The following is a 17,090-nucleotide window of genomic DNA, read 5'->3' as shown; positions in this document are numbered from 1 at the left end:
CATTAACCGTAGTGATTGAAAGATCATTTGACGTATAACAGATTTGTCGTGAAAACGGATCTTATTTGAAAATTGAATTATAAATACATGATATTTATTAACTATGGGTAACCACTACAGAACTATGGTGGATATTGTCATCTTAACAAAAAAGTAAGAACTTTTACCGTTAAAGTGAATACTGAAAATAATGTTAATTTCCTTAAAGAAAAAATTAAACAGAAATTTTCTTGCGATGATGCCAAAGATATAAAGCTTTAGAAGTTAGATCGTGTTAAATAAGCATAAAAGGTAAGCATTTTTAATAAAGAGCTAATATTTAAATAGATATAGAAAACTAGTATTTTTAATATAAAATCTGTTTTTAAAAAATAAAAACAAGAAGAAAAAAGTGGTAATTAGATTAAAAAGTGAATACTAATTAGATTATAAAGTGATAATAAAATTATATTAATATAAAAACGTAAATACCAGAAAAGTCTTAAAGAAGTAATCAGAATATAAAAAGATAATTAATGAAAGAAAAAAATAGATTATAAAGTGGTAATTAAATTATAAATATTAGATTATAGAGTGATAATTAAATTATAAAATCCAGATTATAAAGTAATTAAATTATGAAGTAGTATTAGTATAATCTAATCTAATAAGTAGAATCTTACTATATAATATAATTATATTATATAATAGGACTTCACTAGAAACAAGAAGAAAAGAATAGTAATTAGATTAAATAATAGATATTAATTAAATTATAAAATGGTAATAAAATCAAAATTATGAATACCAGAAAATCTTAAAAAATAGCTAGAGTATAAAGAGATAATCAGTAAGTAAATTATAGAGTAATAATCAAATTACAGATATTAGATTATAGAATAATAATTAAATAATAGAAATTTAGATTATAGAATAGTACTCAGATTATATAATGACACTTAGATTATAAAGTATATTCAGATTATATAATGATATTCAAATTAATAGTACTATAATTTAGTCTAAATGGAATTCCATTTCTTTATTATTTAAATAAATTTGCAAAACAATTAAATTGCATTTATTATTTATTTTTTTAAAATTTGTATATTAAAAATAATCTTTTTTATTATTATTTTATATAACATATTAAATATTTGTATTACTAATTTAATATATATTTTAAACTTTCTTTTTTAATAAATATCTCTAAAAAAAATATTATAATAAATGTATTTTACCTGTTATTTTGAATGCTATTATTAACATTTAACTAAAATATTTTTTTGGTAAAATTAATTGGTATTACTAAATATTATTAGTGGTGATAGTTATGCATCAGTAGTAAAATTATAATATAGTATTTTATTAGATTTTTAATTTTAGTCAAAAGTACATCATAATGCTGGTATGGTAAACATCACTGCCAGTGAGTTTTAGCAATTTTCACATTAATTAGCAAAGTAAATTTTTAAATTTTATATAAAAAGTTAAAAATGGCATTTAAAGTAAAGCCAGAAATATGATTATATAAGAATTTTAAAAGCTTTTTGATAAAAAGTAAATTTTTTAGTAATTCTTTAAAATTTCTGTATCATTAATTTAATACATAATATTTATCCTTTTTACAAATATTTCCTATATTTCCTATATTTGTATAACAAAAATTTCTAGGTACAATAAGTCAATAACTTTGGCTGGCCAAAATTCACTAAAAATTGGCTATTTGATCAGTTGACCAGCAAGCAATTTTATTGGTTGCTAAAATTCTGGCTGAATTTAGGTAGTACAGTATTTATTAAAAATGACAATACTAGTAGCGTAAATTATTATTTTATTTTTGCTGTATCTAGTATTGTTTTCAATTATTAAATGATTATCACGATATTTTTACCGATTTCTTTATTTCCTTGTTCGCTTACTTGATTAACTCTCTAACAATTTTATCTTCCCCTTGCCTTCATTCCTTATGTTCGCTTTTTTTTTAGTCTAAATTTAATCCTTCTACATTAGAAATCATCCAATAATCACATGAAATCGTATTCCATAAATTTTTTCAAAAAAAAAAAACTAAGATTAGTGTTCTTTTAATGTTCTTCTGTCAGATTATTTTAATATAAAACAAATAAACATAGCTTAATCATTATAATTATAATTTCGTCTTTGGACAAGATCAACAATTTAAACATGTGCAAGATTGGTTAGGTTAAAACTTTCCTTAAGCATAATGACGCAACATCCAACGATTGCTGCGTAATAAGTATTTTTTATGTTATTTTTAAATCAACTAGTTTAACAAATATATACGCAAGATAATCCTATTTTTATACACCTTTCGACGAATTAGGCAATCATTCATTAATCAAGTACATGTAAAAAGTCTTGTCGATGGCTTTCTGTGAAACTTACGGTTTATATATAAATATTCGAGACAATATCGTAAAATTTCCATTTTTTAACTCTTCTCTTCAAACCTTCTTAAACATATTAAATGCAGACAAAAAAAATGAATAAAACCTGGGAAACTTTTAGTAAAAATTATGAAAAGTTGTTACTCGAGGAATATGGGCATGATTTAATTGTAAATGTAGGAGAGGAGCCATTGGTGAAATCTTTTAAAGCACATAAAGTCATATTGGGAGCACAATCGCCATATTTTCGTAGAGCACTTTCGAACGAATGGGCTAAACAAGAGGATGGAAAAATAGTATTTAACAAACCAAACGTCTCCCCACCAATATTTGACGTTATCTTAAAGTTAGTTATCATATATTTTAAGCTTAAAAATTTTTTTAAATTCATTAAACTAAATTTTTTCTTTCAAATGTTTCTTTTATTTATGTTTAGGTATATATATACAGGAAGTACTAATGTAGAAGAACAAGATGGAGAATTTATTTTATCGCTTTTGACAGCCGCAGATGAATTAATCTTACAAGAATTTGTTGAAGAAGTTCAACATTATTTAGTAAACAATAGAGCGACTTGGATACAAGAAAACTTTTGTCATGTATTAGATTTTGCATTTTCACACTCAACTTATGGTCAACTGCAAGATCATTGTTTAGAAGCAATTTGTGCAGACCCGCCTTTACTTTTTGATAGTGAATATTTTTATTGTATAGATTCAACCATACTCAAATCTTTACTAAAACGGGATGACTTAGCAATACATGAAGTTGATTTGTGGAATAATTTAATTAAATGGGCTAACGTACAAATAACAGAAATTGAAGCACCTACGAGAAATTTAAATGTGGATGATGTAGATGTAGATTCTACTGAATGGAGTAAAGAAACGATGCAAAACTTTCAACAAATTTTAGCGGATTGTATTCCTCTTATCAGATTTACTTTAATGTCACCGGAAGAGTTCAGAGAAAAAGTATGGCCATTTAAAGATTGTTTACCTACAAAATTATATGATACTATACTATGGCACTTTATAATGCCAGAAAAACAATCATCGCCGTTCTTACCAAGATTAAAAACCATTGATAGTAAATTAATAACATTAAAACATGCAGCATTAATCGCAACATGGATTGATAGGAAAGAAGGTAAAACTTACTCTCATACAGAAATTCCTTATGAATTTTCGTTGTTGATGCGTGGAAGTCGGGACGGATTTTCACAACAAACTTTACATAATCGTTGTGGAGGGCAAGCCAAGACAATTATGTTGATGAAAATTAAATCAACTGAAGAAATTTTTGGAATGTACATTAGCAGTGTCTGGAGTAATAATACGGCTAGACAACATGATAGTTTTATGTTTAGTTTTGGTGAAGGTAGAGAAACGAGAACACCAGTTTTGAGTAGAGTTAGAGCTGCTGGATATGATTTAGCTTTACAAAGAGGTCAAGAACGAGGTATGGATGAATTGGAAATGTTCAAAATTACTAGCAAAACTCCTTTTTCCGGTTTTTAGGTTTAAATGGACAAAAACGAAAACACGGTAAAATTATAGTTGAAATAAAATTCGCTGTAATTCCATCCATCCTTATTCAACTTTAATTTAGCTAATAATAATTTAATATTGTACTTTGTTCACTACATATATTTTTTCTATTTATCGGTTTTTAATTAGTATAAAATAATAGAATTTAGATACTTTTCAAAAATTGTAGACTATTACAAATAACTTAATAAAGCGTTCAATTACTATTATGTGGTACAAGTTGTGCAGGTCGATCATAAAAATGTATTGTCATACATAAAAAAAATTCTTTAATTTTTAAAAATGTTTACGTCGCTTATACGTCCGCTGAGTAGAGGAAGTCAAATTACTAAAGTCTTAGTAACATCAAATAATGTTGCTAAATTTAGTACATCTGGCGCCTTGCAAAGTAAGTCAAGTGTAATTCTTTTTAATTGTTGAACAATTAATTAAATTATTGTTTTAAAAAAAATTATCAGAGGATTACCAAGATATTCTAACAGAATCTCATGGAAAAGTTGGTTTAATTACACTAAATCGACCAAAAGCATTAAATGCTTTATCAAGTCATTTATTTCATGAAGTTAACAATGCTTTGGAGAAATTTGATGATGACACCAATATTAGTGCTATTGTCATTACTGGTAATGAACGTGCTTTTGCAGGTAAATAATATTGTAATAACAAATAAGAATAAGAGATCAAAATGGGTGTTTTTTAGAAAATAAGTTTTTAACAGGAGAATCTTATATTTTGTTTAGCTGGAGCTGATATCAAAGAAATGATGGAAAAATCATTTGCTGAGGTATATAAAACCAGTTTTCTCGGACATTGGGGAAAAATTAATGACATTAGGAAGCCAATTATTGCTGCTGTTAACGGTTTTGCTGTATGTGATTGTCCTTTTTTTATTAATAAGTAATATATTATAAAACTAACACGAAACCATCATTATAGTTAGGAGGCGGATGTGAATTAGCTATGAGTTGTGATATTATTTATGCTGGTGAAAAAGCTGTTTTTGGACAACCAGAAATTAAGTTGGGTGTCATTCCAGGTAAAATTATTTTAATTCACTTAAATGTTCTGCTAATTTATTTGTCACATTCAATTCATCACATTACGTTATACTTAATTTCAAAACATAAAGGTGCTGGAGGAACTCAAAGATTAGTTAGGGCCGTAGGAAAATCTAAAGCAATGGAAATTATATTATCAGGTCGTAATTTTAGTGCTCAAGAAGCAGAACGATGGGGATTAGTTAGCAAAGTATTACCTGTTGATAAAGTACTTGATGAAGCAATAAGATTGGGTCAAGAAATTGCAGGTCTTTCTCAACCATCTATTCAAGCTGCTAAAGAATCAATTAATAGAGGTTAGTGAAATGTGTAGATTAAAGAACGAAATATTAAATTGTTGGTTGTAAATATTATATTAATAAATTTTTTTTTTATTGAATAGCATTCGAATTATCATTAAGGGAAGGATGTCATTTTGAACGAAAATTGTTCTACAGTCTCTTTGCTTTGGTATGTGAGGAGATTTTCTTTGTATATTCATTCATAATTGATTTATTAATTTGTTTCATTATGTTTATAGAAAGATAAGAAAGAAGGAATGGAAGCTTTTGTTAAAAAGAGAGAACCTAAATGGACAGATGAATAATTATATATTATTTTATATTTCGATTTTAAATTTGATTTTTTAATGAATAAAAAAGAACTAATATGGATTTGTAAAGCATATCGATAGTTTTTTTAATTTAAAATTGTGATTTTCAGTTCTGGCTAGCACAAAATCGATTATTCAAGGTTTTTTTATAGTGCCGGGGTCTTTCTACTCTTTTTTCTCAATTACGTCTTTCGAGAGATCGTTGGGACTTGGAGGCTGTTTCACAATTTCGCCATTAAGCATTCTTGCTTCTTTTGTAATCGGTAAACCTATCTTCAAGTTCTTTATCAAACGAATAATAACATCTAATAATTTCTTGGTTTGTACTACCAATTTGTTCCGCAGCTTTGATAATTGCATTAGTAAAATTTTTGGGTTTTGGGTTACGATTTGGAGTTATCCTCAACATAACTTGGCAATGTATCAAACTCTTTGATAAGTTGATGATTCAGTTTTCGCACTCCGCGGAAATCTGTTTGCGCAATATACGGACGATTTTAACTCAAATGGGACTGCTTTTTTTGTCCCACTTTTTCTATTCACCAGTCATCACCTGCATGTAGCATGCACAAGTTAAAAAGACAAAGCCTGATGCGGGCAAATTAATACTTGATTAAAGCGCTAAACTCGCACTATCATCACGTGATTTAAGAAAATTTATGTATCTGGTTTTTATTATCTCATAATTTAGTTGATACTATTGGACCATCTATACATTTTTATATGGATTTAAAAGTATACATCACTCAAATATTGTCCATGATTTACATAGTGAAGACACCATTACCATTTTTGTGTATTGCCATGTGGCAGATGTGCTGCATCTTTTCAAGAATGCTGTCTATTTTATCATCACTATATTCTTGTTCATACTTTATTACTTTCTGGTTGTACTGTCATTTTCATGCCCAGAAAATTCCTCTCTTTCAAGCATGTTGTAAAAAAATATGTTATTAAGACGTTGAGTTGGGGTGGTTGATCAACTAATAAAATCAAAACTATATATGGTATACAGAAAAATACTATTAATAGATTTTTTTGTTGATCATCATATTAAAGTTTATCTTATAATAAACTTTATTAAAATTGATACATTTTTAAACTTCCATAAATTTAAATCCTTCTCAATATTTTTGCTCTAATTTTGACAAGAACATTCCAAGTAACCATCCTTTTAATAAAATGGGCTGATTTTTTAAAAAAAAGTTTCATTTTCACTTTGAAATTAATAAAAATCTATTTCAGAACAACCTCTTTCATAGAAAAAAAAAGCTTTTTTTTAGTATTTCAAAAAACAAGGTATTTCATTATTCTATAGGTTTTCACATATTCAATTGAACTTTTTGCACTACTTAAAATATAATAAAATGCAAGTTATCAAATTTTGGGTTCAGATTTTTTAATGGTAAAATGCCTAGTATTGTGATCTGTTGATCTGTTAATCCATCAATCTGCAGATTTATTTGATTCAAAATTCATTTGAGTTATCCATTAGAGTTTCAGTCAAATCACGAATGGATCTGGATAGGAAAAACAGATCATCCAAATAATTCATATAAACTATCAATTATAATTCTAGTTAAAATTAACTAATCAATGGTAAAATTTCCTTTTTTAGTAATTATTATTACATAATATTCTATGTTTAGTAATACTTAAAAATAGAAATCAAAATTTTTGTGAAATGGATATTGTCATATTGCTAAAAAGGAAACAAGGAGTTATGCAAAAACTAAATATGGTAATTTTAATATTCTGGCCAAAATTATGAAAAAAATATGCTAAAAAAATATTCATTCATATATCCTGTATATCCAAATATATTCAGCAGATATCCAAATGGATAACAGATAAATTCGTGAATTTATTACGAATATTTGAATCATTTTGAATCAGATTAACAAATTACAGATTCATCTGGATTGCAATACTAAAAATGCCTCTTATTTCAAAATAATATAATAGTTTATTACAATTCCATTGAATTTTATGTTGGTTAATAAAATGCATTTTTTAGCTAAAATCTGATTACATTAATTTTTCATATGATAAAATCTATTATCACAGTTTTCAAATTACTGTGAATTGCAACTTGTTGATCATATATAAAATAGACTGAAAATATGTGATTTTTGTAAAACTATATTAGTAAAACTTTACGTTTTACATATAAATATATAAATATTTTTTTATCTACATAAAGTTGAACTATTCTTGTATTACTTTCAAGTTTTTTTTACCTTCCGTTCTGTTTTACTAGAAGACTACTACCAATTCAACATTGGGTATAGTAATGATTCTACACTACATACTGCACTACTGTAATATTTAACTAAAATATTTTACTGAATATATGTAACCTATTTGTAAGACAAATAATAGGGCCATAAAACTTATTTGTTTTTGGATTTTATTTTGCTAAACTGCTACCATTCAACATTAGGTATACCAATAAATTTTATAATCACTTTTTTTTTATTTTATTTTATAATATGTCTAGTCAAAACTTTATTAAAAAATATTGTAATGGTACAAAGTACAAATAAATAAAAGTCTCCCACTTCTACTATATCCAGGCATACTTGCATCAACTGATGCTTCACATCAAAAAGAAATAAAATGAAAACAAAAACAAAAATAAAAATAAAAGGATTAAAGTCAATAACAAAACCATCCTACAACTACTACACTTCTAAAACTAGATCTTACTGATTATTCTGTATGGACTTTTTCAAGATATTCCTAATTTTCTTAGCATCGATCTAATAATATTAGCTAAAACAGTTGGTTTGTTGATACCATCTAAGCTTTTATCAATTTTCTTGGCTCACTTAGTTTCCTATCTGACTTAAATATATTAGTATTCTTTTGAGATACCTCAAAATATACATAAAGTTGAAATTAAAGCCTAAAAGTAGAAATATTTCGACTTGGAAAGGTCAAAAGTCTAAATTAAAGTCAAAATGGTCAAAATTACATCATAGTCATGTGATTTTTATAATTATAATTTAATATAAAATTTTAAACATGAATAACTCTGTCAATATTAATGCTACAAATATGAGATACATATCATTGGAATTCTCTCGATGAGCTGAATCCAACCGCGTAAAGATCATAAAAATCGAATCACTGGATGCAGAGTTCGTTAACTTTGAATTTTAAAATTATTGTTTACTATAATAAATATCACCAGTTCTTTACTAATAGTTTTTACCTTACTTTTTTCTTAAATTCTATTGGTTAATTAGCTAAAAAGGAAAAAAATCATAACAATGTAATATAAAATTTCCTTTTATAATAGAATCTATAAAGAATTTTATATATAATTTTTAGCCTAGGACCTTGGAGATGACCTATTTTATAAGTACAGTCAACTCTCTTTATAGTCACACATTTGGGACAGTCCATATTTGGTGATTATAAAGAGATGTGACTATATAAAAAATTTCTTATATTTGTATATCATAATTCTGGCCAAAAATTAATATAATTTTAGCCAGAATTATACTTAAAACTTTATTGTATCGTAACTTCGCCAATATTAATCGTAGAGAGATAATCTTACCACCATTCGATTCGTCTTGATGAGACGGTTCTAATGGTATAAAATACATCGAAATCCAATTACTAGATTAATTTCCGAAATTAAAAAAATATTAATGGTTTTTGTGTAATAACTCTGCTAAAATTGATCCTAGAAAGACGATCTTACTACCATTCGATTCGTCTTGATGAGACGAATCTAATGGTATAAAATACATCGAAATCCAATCACTAGATCAATTTCCGAAATTAAAAAATATTAAATGGGTTTTAAGTAATAACTCCGTCAATATTGATCACAGAGAAATGAGCTTACCACCATTCGATTCGTCTCGATGAAGTGATTCCAACGAGCTATAAATCGTCTTTTTACAATCACTAGGTACCGAGAAATTTAGCAAAATGTTAAATGGCGCAGTAAACGTAAATCAAGAAATATTATAATGCCGATGTTTAACATTTTGTTGAATAACTCGTCAGCCAGTGATCGGAAAGGATAAAACTAAAAAAAAACTCTCTCCTGTTGCCTTCACGACAATATTGTGCCAAAAATAAAAAAGATTTTTTTGAAGTATTTTTATTATTTACTTCGCGTTACTACTAACTATTACATATTTTAGTTTTCCCTTCTACTTTTAGCTATGACTAACAAACGAAATAATAAAGCTTCTGGTACTTCTGCTCCAAAACGTCCTGCCCAGAGTCCTCCTTCTGGCAACGTTCAAGGTCAAGGTTCTTCTACTTCTACTTCCGGTCCCACTTCGCAACCTTCGACCGACAACTCTGCAAAACGCACACGGGCTTTCTTCGAACCCGTTATGCGACCAAGACAATATTTTGACTCCTCCTGCTCCTCAGGATAATACTTCAACTTCGTCCCCCCTCCCGTTGATACCAAAGCGTCCCCTTCGGCTCCTGACTCTGGTACTTCCCTTGATGACTCCCAACATTCTCCTTCTAACTCTGCAGATAAAGGAAAATCTGTGGAAATTTCACCTCCTGAACCTGATCACGCTGCGTCTCCTGACGCGTCAACCGCTGCTATACAATCTTCCCCCCTTCGCTTTTATGCTGCGGCTGCGCCCTCTACTATCGAAGGATTTTGGACCTATTTCAAAACCAATCGTGAAGCTTGCAACGCGACTGACAGAGTTACTCCTCATTTTCCTCTTATGGTAGCAAGGCTACCACCCAAGGATCAGGCGATAATAAAATTATCGTTGTCTACTTTCATTCCAAACCTGATATGGAAAAAGCTATCGCTGCGCCTATCGCCTCCCTGCATGATCTACAGTTTCACGAACACGACCCATCTGCTAAAAAGGCAGATGAACAACTTCGTACCCTTGTAGTTACCGACATCCCTCTCTTTGTCACTGATGTACAATTAAGGGGCACTTTCTCCCGTTATGGTATTGTTACCCACTGCCGTACGCGTCTTTCAAAACTTTATCGCACCGCGTATATAGTTTTTGACTCTGCCACCTCCATGGATCAATTTGAAAACACGTGGGCTGTACTTTGTACTGGACATTGCTTACGCGTCTGCCCTGCTTCTCATTCACCTGATCAACGCGCTGTCAGACGCGCCCACGTAGCACTTCTTGCCGGCCTCCCTCGCGGTTCTGTTGCCGCTGACCTTTCTGAAATTGCCGAAGAAGTTTCCGCTAAAAGCGTCAACATCCCTTTCTCCTACAACTCTTACAACCCCAAACCTTATGCCTATGTACACTTTTCCTCTGCTGCTACCAAAGAATCGGCTATGGGATCACTTGTGCTCTCAAATCTATTGGCCTTACTTGGCATGAACCAGCCGAAGTCTCCTCCCTATGTCATCGTTGTGGCCACCCCGATTGTAATCCGGACAAATGTGCTTTATCACGTGCTCCTCAACGTCCCTCTCGTCCGTGGTCTAGCAATGATAAATTGCGTGAATTATATAATAAACACTTACCTCCCTCTCATCCTGCTAAACGTCATAATCGTTTTACACGTCCTGCTAATTCTGAACATAGATCTTATGCTGATGCCGCTAGTAGAAAAGTTCCTTCCCGATCCCAATCTCGCCCTAGATCTTCACGTTCGCGTTCTCGTCCAAATAATCGTCGTCACCCCCATCGTCCTTCTCAATCTGAATTGGATCACGGCATTGCTGCAATGGATGTTCCACCTTTAATGGATTGGCAACATATTACTGAACAAATTACTATTATACTTGAAGAGATTACTTACCTTACCACTGAATTTGCCCAACTTCAAAATCGAGTTAAATGGCTAGAAGACCACTATTCTTCCCCTCCTATTTCAAGGTCCCAACAACCTCAAGCTCCTCCTGCCCCCGAAATTGATTCGATGAACCAAGGATGGGATAATATTGAACCCTCTGATCCTAGACGTCTTAGTGACAACCTCATAGATTTTAGTTCTCCTGTTTCACCATCGAATGGTCCAAATTTCACTGCTCATTCACATATTCCTCTCCCTCCCCGTATGAGTTTGATCCCCGGCCCTGCCACATCACCACAAGATCGCCTCTCCTCTCTTACTGCTACAGTTACTGAACTCACCAAAACAGTTCAACAAGGCATGGCTCAACAAAAACAATTCTTGGCTGCTCGCGATAACACGAACTCCCAATAATTATTGATTCCCAATTATTTTCCTTTACTACTTACACTCTTTATCATAGTGTAGTAATGATGGACAACAACAAACACAAATTTTCTCCTCACCCTTCTCCCCTTATTAAATTTGGTCAAATTAATGTTAATGGTTTATGTTCTCCGGTTCGACAACAACATTTGCTTAATTTCTTTCTTCACTCTTTCTTCAGTACCTTGTCTTTAAATGATACTCGCCTTTCCCCTTCAAATGCTAAATTTATTTTCAATAATGAACATTCCCAACATCATTTTAGGTCCTATTGGGCCTGTTCGACTTCTTCTCGTCCCCATGATGGTGTTGGCATTTTGCTTCGTAATCCCCTTCATAAACATGTTCAAACAATTGATTCTTGGAATGGTCGCCTTCTTAAATTAGACCTTTTTTTTCATCAAACAAAAATTTCTATTATTTCTTTATATTATCCTCCTTCTGGTTCCGTTCATCAATCTATTTGTAATGATCTTATTACCAAACTTCTTTCTTGGCTCGATCATGCCTGTACTAATAATTATTTTGTAATTATCCTTGGCAACTTCAACATTGATGAAGTCGCTCATTCCAACTATTCATCCAATCATTTCAAGCTTCTTCGTTTACTTTCTTCTCGGGTTTTTACCGATCATCAAGCTCACTCTTCTTCCGATGGTCCTGATCCCACCTTTTATTATACCAATAGATCTTCCAGACTAAATTATATCTGGTCTTCACCTGGTTTTCCTGCTCCTGGCCTTTTTTCGCAAGTGGTCACTTGCCCTAATCTTCTGGATCGTCCTTTCACGGATCACAAAGTTCTCATAACTCTTTTTGATTTCAGTTCTTGTTTAGCTATTTTGGCTAAATCTCGACTTAAACAGAGAAAAGAAATGCGTACTATTTTTTTTTACACTTCCACTTCAATTGAACAATTGAATAATTTTACCACTGAAGTGGATGATTCTCTTGGAGTATATCTAGATAGACAATATAATTCTCGTCTCGATTTCTCTTCTCTTTCTCTTGATCGTATGTGGCATGCTTTAAAAGCTGCCATTTTTAGTGCTGCAATTGAAACTTTACCCTTTTAAAAAGTCTCCAACACACACTGACATTCGTACTCTCCTGAATTAACTAAACTTATTGCTATCAACAAGTTTTTAGATCGATTTTTATATCGCCTTACTACTCGTCATTCCAATCGGCCTATTCAAATTGCGCAAATGACTGCTGCTTTACCTCCCATCTTGAGAATCTTGCATCCTTGCTTCCTGATTATTTAGTTCCTACCTACTCACCAACTCCTGTATCTGCATTCAAATCATTTTTACGATCGCAGAAGAATTTAGTTTCTGCCTTTTTATCTACTAAATTCGCTCAACACCTTACGGACTCTGTGGAATACTATACCGCATTACGTGACGAACACTTTTCGAGCTCGCTCAGCACCTTCATAGACTCTACTCTATCGGTTGAAAAACGTTCGATTGTTCTTGACCGCGTCCTGGTTGTCTTGGACTCTACTCCTACCCTTTTAACGGATCCTTCGGATATTAAACAAGCTGCTATTACTCATTTTCAAACTATTATCTCTCCTCCGTTAGCCCGATATTCTTCCATTGCTTCATTTCCCGCCCGATGGCAACAAGCTTACACTCCTCTTGCTAATGTGTCTGCTTCATTATATGATCCTGTATTGGCACCTATTTCTCTACAAGAATGGTCAGATGTAATTTCCTCCATGCCAAATAACAAAGCTTCCGGCCCTTCTAAAATCTCTTATGAGATGATTAAACATTTGTCCGGTGATGCCTTGGATTTCTCTCTTTTACTTGCTAATACCTGCCTTTCTCGTGGCGATATTCCTGCTGATTGGCGTGAAGCCGTGGTTTATCCTATTCCTAAACCTCATGACTTTGATGCTCAACCCAAGAACACTCGACCTATTACTCTTCTGGAAACTGTTCGGAAATGTGTGGTTAAGGTCGTCACCAACCGTCTTTCTAATATCCTTGCTGATAATAAAATTCTTCAAGGAGGTAACTTTGCGGGTTTACCTGGTGGTTCTACTGATGTCCCTATCAAGATGCTTGATGCGATTATCCATCAACATAAACATGACTCTTCTGATGATCAGGAATTATGGATCATTTCTCAAGATATCTCTAAAGCTTTTGATTCTATGGATTTGAATATGCTTAAATTAGCTTTAGTTAGATTACATATTCCTGCATTTTTAGTACAATTTATTTTGAATCTTTTTACATTGCTATGGCGATACAGCTGCTTATCGAATACGTGTTGATATCGATCAAGGAGAAATTATTTCCCCTTTACTCTGGGTCATTTACTTGGATCCCCTACTTACTGTTTTGAATCAAGAAGCACGAGATCCTTTTGTCTTGAAATCTTCAGCTTTTTTAGATTATTCTCCACTTGAATTTGAACAACATTCTCTGCCAATTTCACATTTGACTTTCATGGATGATTCTACACTTGTAGCTTTTTCGAAAACTGGAATTGAAGATTGTCTTTCTATAACTGCTGAATTTTATACTTTGAATAATATTCAAGCTAATTCAGCTAAATATGTTCTTCTTTCATCCTCTTCCCCTTCTTCGAGAATTATTTTTGATCTTTCACCTTCTTCCTTAGTTTCCAATTTGTCTCTTTCCCTTTCCTCTTTGCCTTTGAACACTTCATTTCGTTTTTTAGGTGTTTGGTTTTCCTTATCCGCCTCTTCCCAATTTGTGCTTCAACAAGCGCGCTCTATGGTTAAAGATATGGCTGCTCTCCTTGGTCCAAAAAAATTATTGGCGCAACATGTGGCCTATCTGTACAATGCTGTCCTTCTTCCGAGATTGGAATTTCGTCTTCAAACTGCTCTCTTTTCAGAAAACACTGTTCAATCAATTGTTACACTATGTTTTCAGTCCTTAAAAGAAAAGCTGGCCTTGCCGCTACTACTCCATTAGCTTTGCTCTTCTTGAAACTTCCTTTCTCTATTCAGAATGCCTTTTACCGATTTCTCTCTTCTCATGTGGCTTCTTGGCAAAAGATTTTCACTCATCCTGATTTTCGAGTGTTTGCCAACCATGCTATTTCATATCTTCAAGGCTTTTTTGGTGCAGAGAGTTGCCCGACTGCTATCAACCTAGAACCATGGTCGCAAGTTGTCTCTTTACGAACACATACTTTGTTCAACACTCTTTTGTTTTCTTCACGACTTAATATCACGTGGTCTCTTTCTTTCCAGCCTCCGAGGCGTGATCTACAATCGGCTATGCCACTCCGATCCATTCTGCCACATTCTATTTTTCAATCGAGTTGGAAACTTTGGAAAAATTTGAATATATTTGTGCTTGCCCAATTGGTTTCTCCTTGTGGACGTTATCTCATGAATTGGCCTGACCTTCGGTACCTTGGTATCATTGGACGAAAAGGACGAATTCCTACTTGGTTTAATTTTATTAAAAATAATTTTCTTTCTTCTTCTTCTTCTTCTTTGCTTTTATTTTTATATTTTATTAATTCTTCTTTTACTTTAGCTGCTCCTTGTTTATTAGATCATACTGTTAAAGATTATCATTTTTACCCTCAATGGGCTATTAACCTTGATTCTGCTACTCAAACTTTATCCGTCGGGCGTGTGTGTATCACCTACAAGAAACAAAACTCGGCTATTATGTCTCATTGGCTTCCTGTATCTACTTCGGCTGATGAACGATCCTATAACCCTTGTCCTGGCTGTGCTCTTACCATTCCAGCATTATCCAGAAAATCTGCCATTAAACAACGCAGTAATAGCGAAAAGTGTTTTTTCAATGTAGTCCTCTCGGAGACTATGGGTTATCCTACCAGAAATGCCAAAGTATTTGCGGCATATCTTCCCATAATTTTATCTACCTCATGGAGCTATGCTACTTCTTTGGCTCTTGTTCATTTGACGAACTTGCCCTCAATTGCTTCTTTCACCCTTTCTCTTTCTGTTAAGGACAGGATAGAAGATGAAATCTTGCCGCCTTCTGTGCATTCTCTGTATACCGATGGTTCTTTCCGTCCTACCAAAGATTCTTTATCTTCCTCCATGACTTCTGCTTGGATTGCTCTTGATGATGATGGATTTATTCTTGAATCTTCATCCATGCATCTTCCTTCTTGTTTCCCTTCAGCTCTACGTTCTAAAATTTATGCTGTTTTACTAGGATTGAGCGCCCTCTCCCATGACTCTTCAATCTCTATTTATACTGATTGTAGTCAATTAATTTCACTATGGACACGTCTAGTTGATTCTCCCTTCTCACCGAAGTTACTTCGAGAACCTAATTATCTTCTTTGGCTTTCTATTTGACAACTTATCATGGATCGTAATCTTAAAGTCAATCTGATTAAAGTCCCTGCTCATGGCGATGACATCTATAATATACAAGCGGATTCTCTGGCAAAAGATGCTCATTCGGTTTTACAATCTACTGTTTCGCCTTTGGCATTTTGTTATACTCCATGCTTGTTAACTTTTAACTCTTTGCCTATTGACATGAATATTCGTCATTTTTTCCGCTCTATAGCAGACGCTCGTGCTCTTCTATCTTTCTGTTCATTGGCACGTTTTACTGCTCTTGGTTCTCCTTCACTCTTTGATTGGGCTGGTATACATTTTTGCCTTTCACAAAATAAAGGTTTTGCTTCGCACAAGAATGGTCGTCCTGAATTTTGGATCTTCTGTATCAAACTTCTTTTGGATATGTTGCCTACTTTATCTACTCTTCAACAACGCAAACCTTATTTATATTCTCCCGATTGGCTTTGCCCACAATGCAACTCAGCTCCTGAAGATTTGAATCATCTTTGGACTTGTCCTTATATTCTCCCGGATTTAAATCCGTGTTTAACACATCATTCTGAAATTATTAAATTCAGAGATTCTTGTTTATCTTCGTTCTTATCTCTGAAGCCTTTGGATATTACCTTCCAAACTGGATTCCCTGCTTTAGATTGTTGGAATTATGAATCTCCTTCGCCGTCCTGTCTCTGGCTTACTAGAGGACTATTACCTGCGCATTTAACAGCATTTTTGAATCAGCACTTTCCTCTCTCTGTTATTTACAAGTACATTTCTCCTCTTCTTAACGACTTCCAAGTCGCTCTTTATGGAGAAATCTGGTTGTGTCGGAATGTTCTTTTTCATGCTTGGGAAGAGTCGCAGGGTATCTCGGCTGCTTCCAAATTACGTGGCCCATCTATAAATTCTTCTTCTATTGCTACTTCTTCACAAAATCACAACTCTTCTTTGGCGTCAGTTTCTCAGGATTCCTGG

The 17,090-nt window shown here is 32.4% G+C and overlaps 2 protein-coding genes across 2 annotated transcripts; both read left to right on the top strand.

Annotated features, from left to right (window-relative positions):
* Positions 1-2,485: 2,485 nt before the first annotated feature.
* Positions 2,486-4,157, top strand: OCT59_015470 (uncharacterized protein; the record flags this gene model as incomplete). Its single annotated transcript, XM_025325180.2, has 2 exons — positions 2,486-2,736; positions 2,827-4,157. 2 exons carry the CDS (start codon positions 2,486-2,488, stop codon positions 3,908-3,910), a joined length of 1,335 nt encoding a protein of 444 aa, XP_025182581.1. The 3' UTR covers positions 3,911-4,157.
* Positions 4,158-4,211: 54 nt separating this feature from the next.
* Positions 4,212-5,662, top strand: OCT59_015469 (uncharacterized protein). The gene is made up of 7 exons (XM_025325181.2): positions 4,212-4,328; positions 4,399-4,584; positions 4,681-4,808; positions 4,877-4,976; positions 5,070-5,294; positions 5,381-5,448; positions 5,519-5,662. The coding sequence occupies exons 1-7, from the start codon at positions 4,223-4,225 to the stop codon at positions 5,582-5,584; spliced, it is 879 nt and encodes a 292-aa protein (XP_025182582.1). The 5' UTR covers positions 4,212-4,222; the 3' UTR covers positions 5,585-5,662.
* Positions 5,663-17,090: the final 11,428 nt, after the last annotated feature.

This window comes from Rhizophagus irregularis, chromosome 23 (genome assembly GCF_026210795.1).
Source record: "Rhizophagus irregularis chromosome 23, complete sequence".
Classification (NCBI taxonomy): domain Eukaryota; kingdom Fungi; phylum Glomeromycota; class Glomeromycetes; order Glomerales; family Glomeraceae; genus Rhizophagus; species Rhizophagus irregularis.
The sequence above is the reverse complement of the archived record's forward strand: the minus strand, read 5'-3'. Positions and strand labels throughout refer to the sequence as shown.

Coding starts and splice junctions, on each gene's coding strand:
- OCT59_015469 (XM_025325181.2), top strand. CDS start 4,223: ATGTTTACGTCGCTTATACGTCCGCTGAGTAGAGGAAGTCAAATTACT. Junction 4,329..4,398: donor TACATCTGGCGCCTTGCAAA/GTAAGTCAAGTG, acceptor AAAAATTATCAG/AGGATTACCAAGATATTCTA. Junction 4,809..4,876: donor CTGCTGTTAACGGTTTTGCT/GTATGTGATTGT, acceptor CCATCATTATAG/TTAGGAGGCGGATGTGAATT.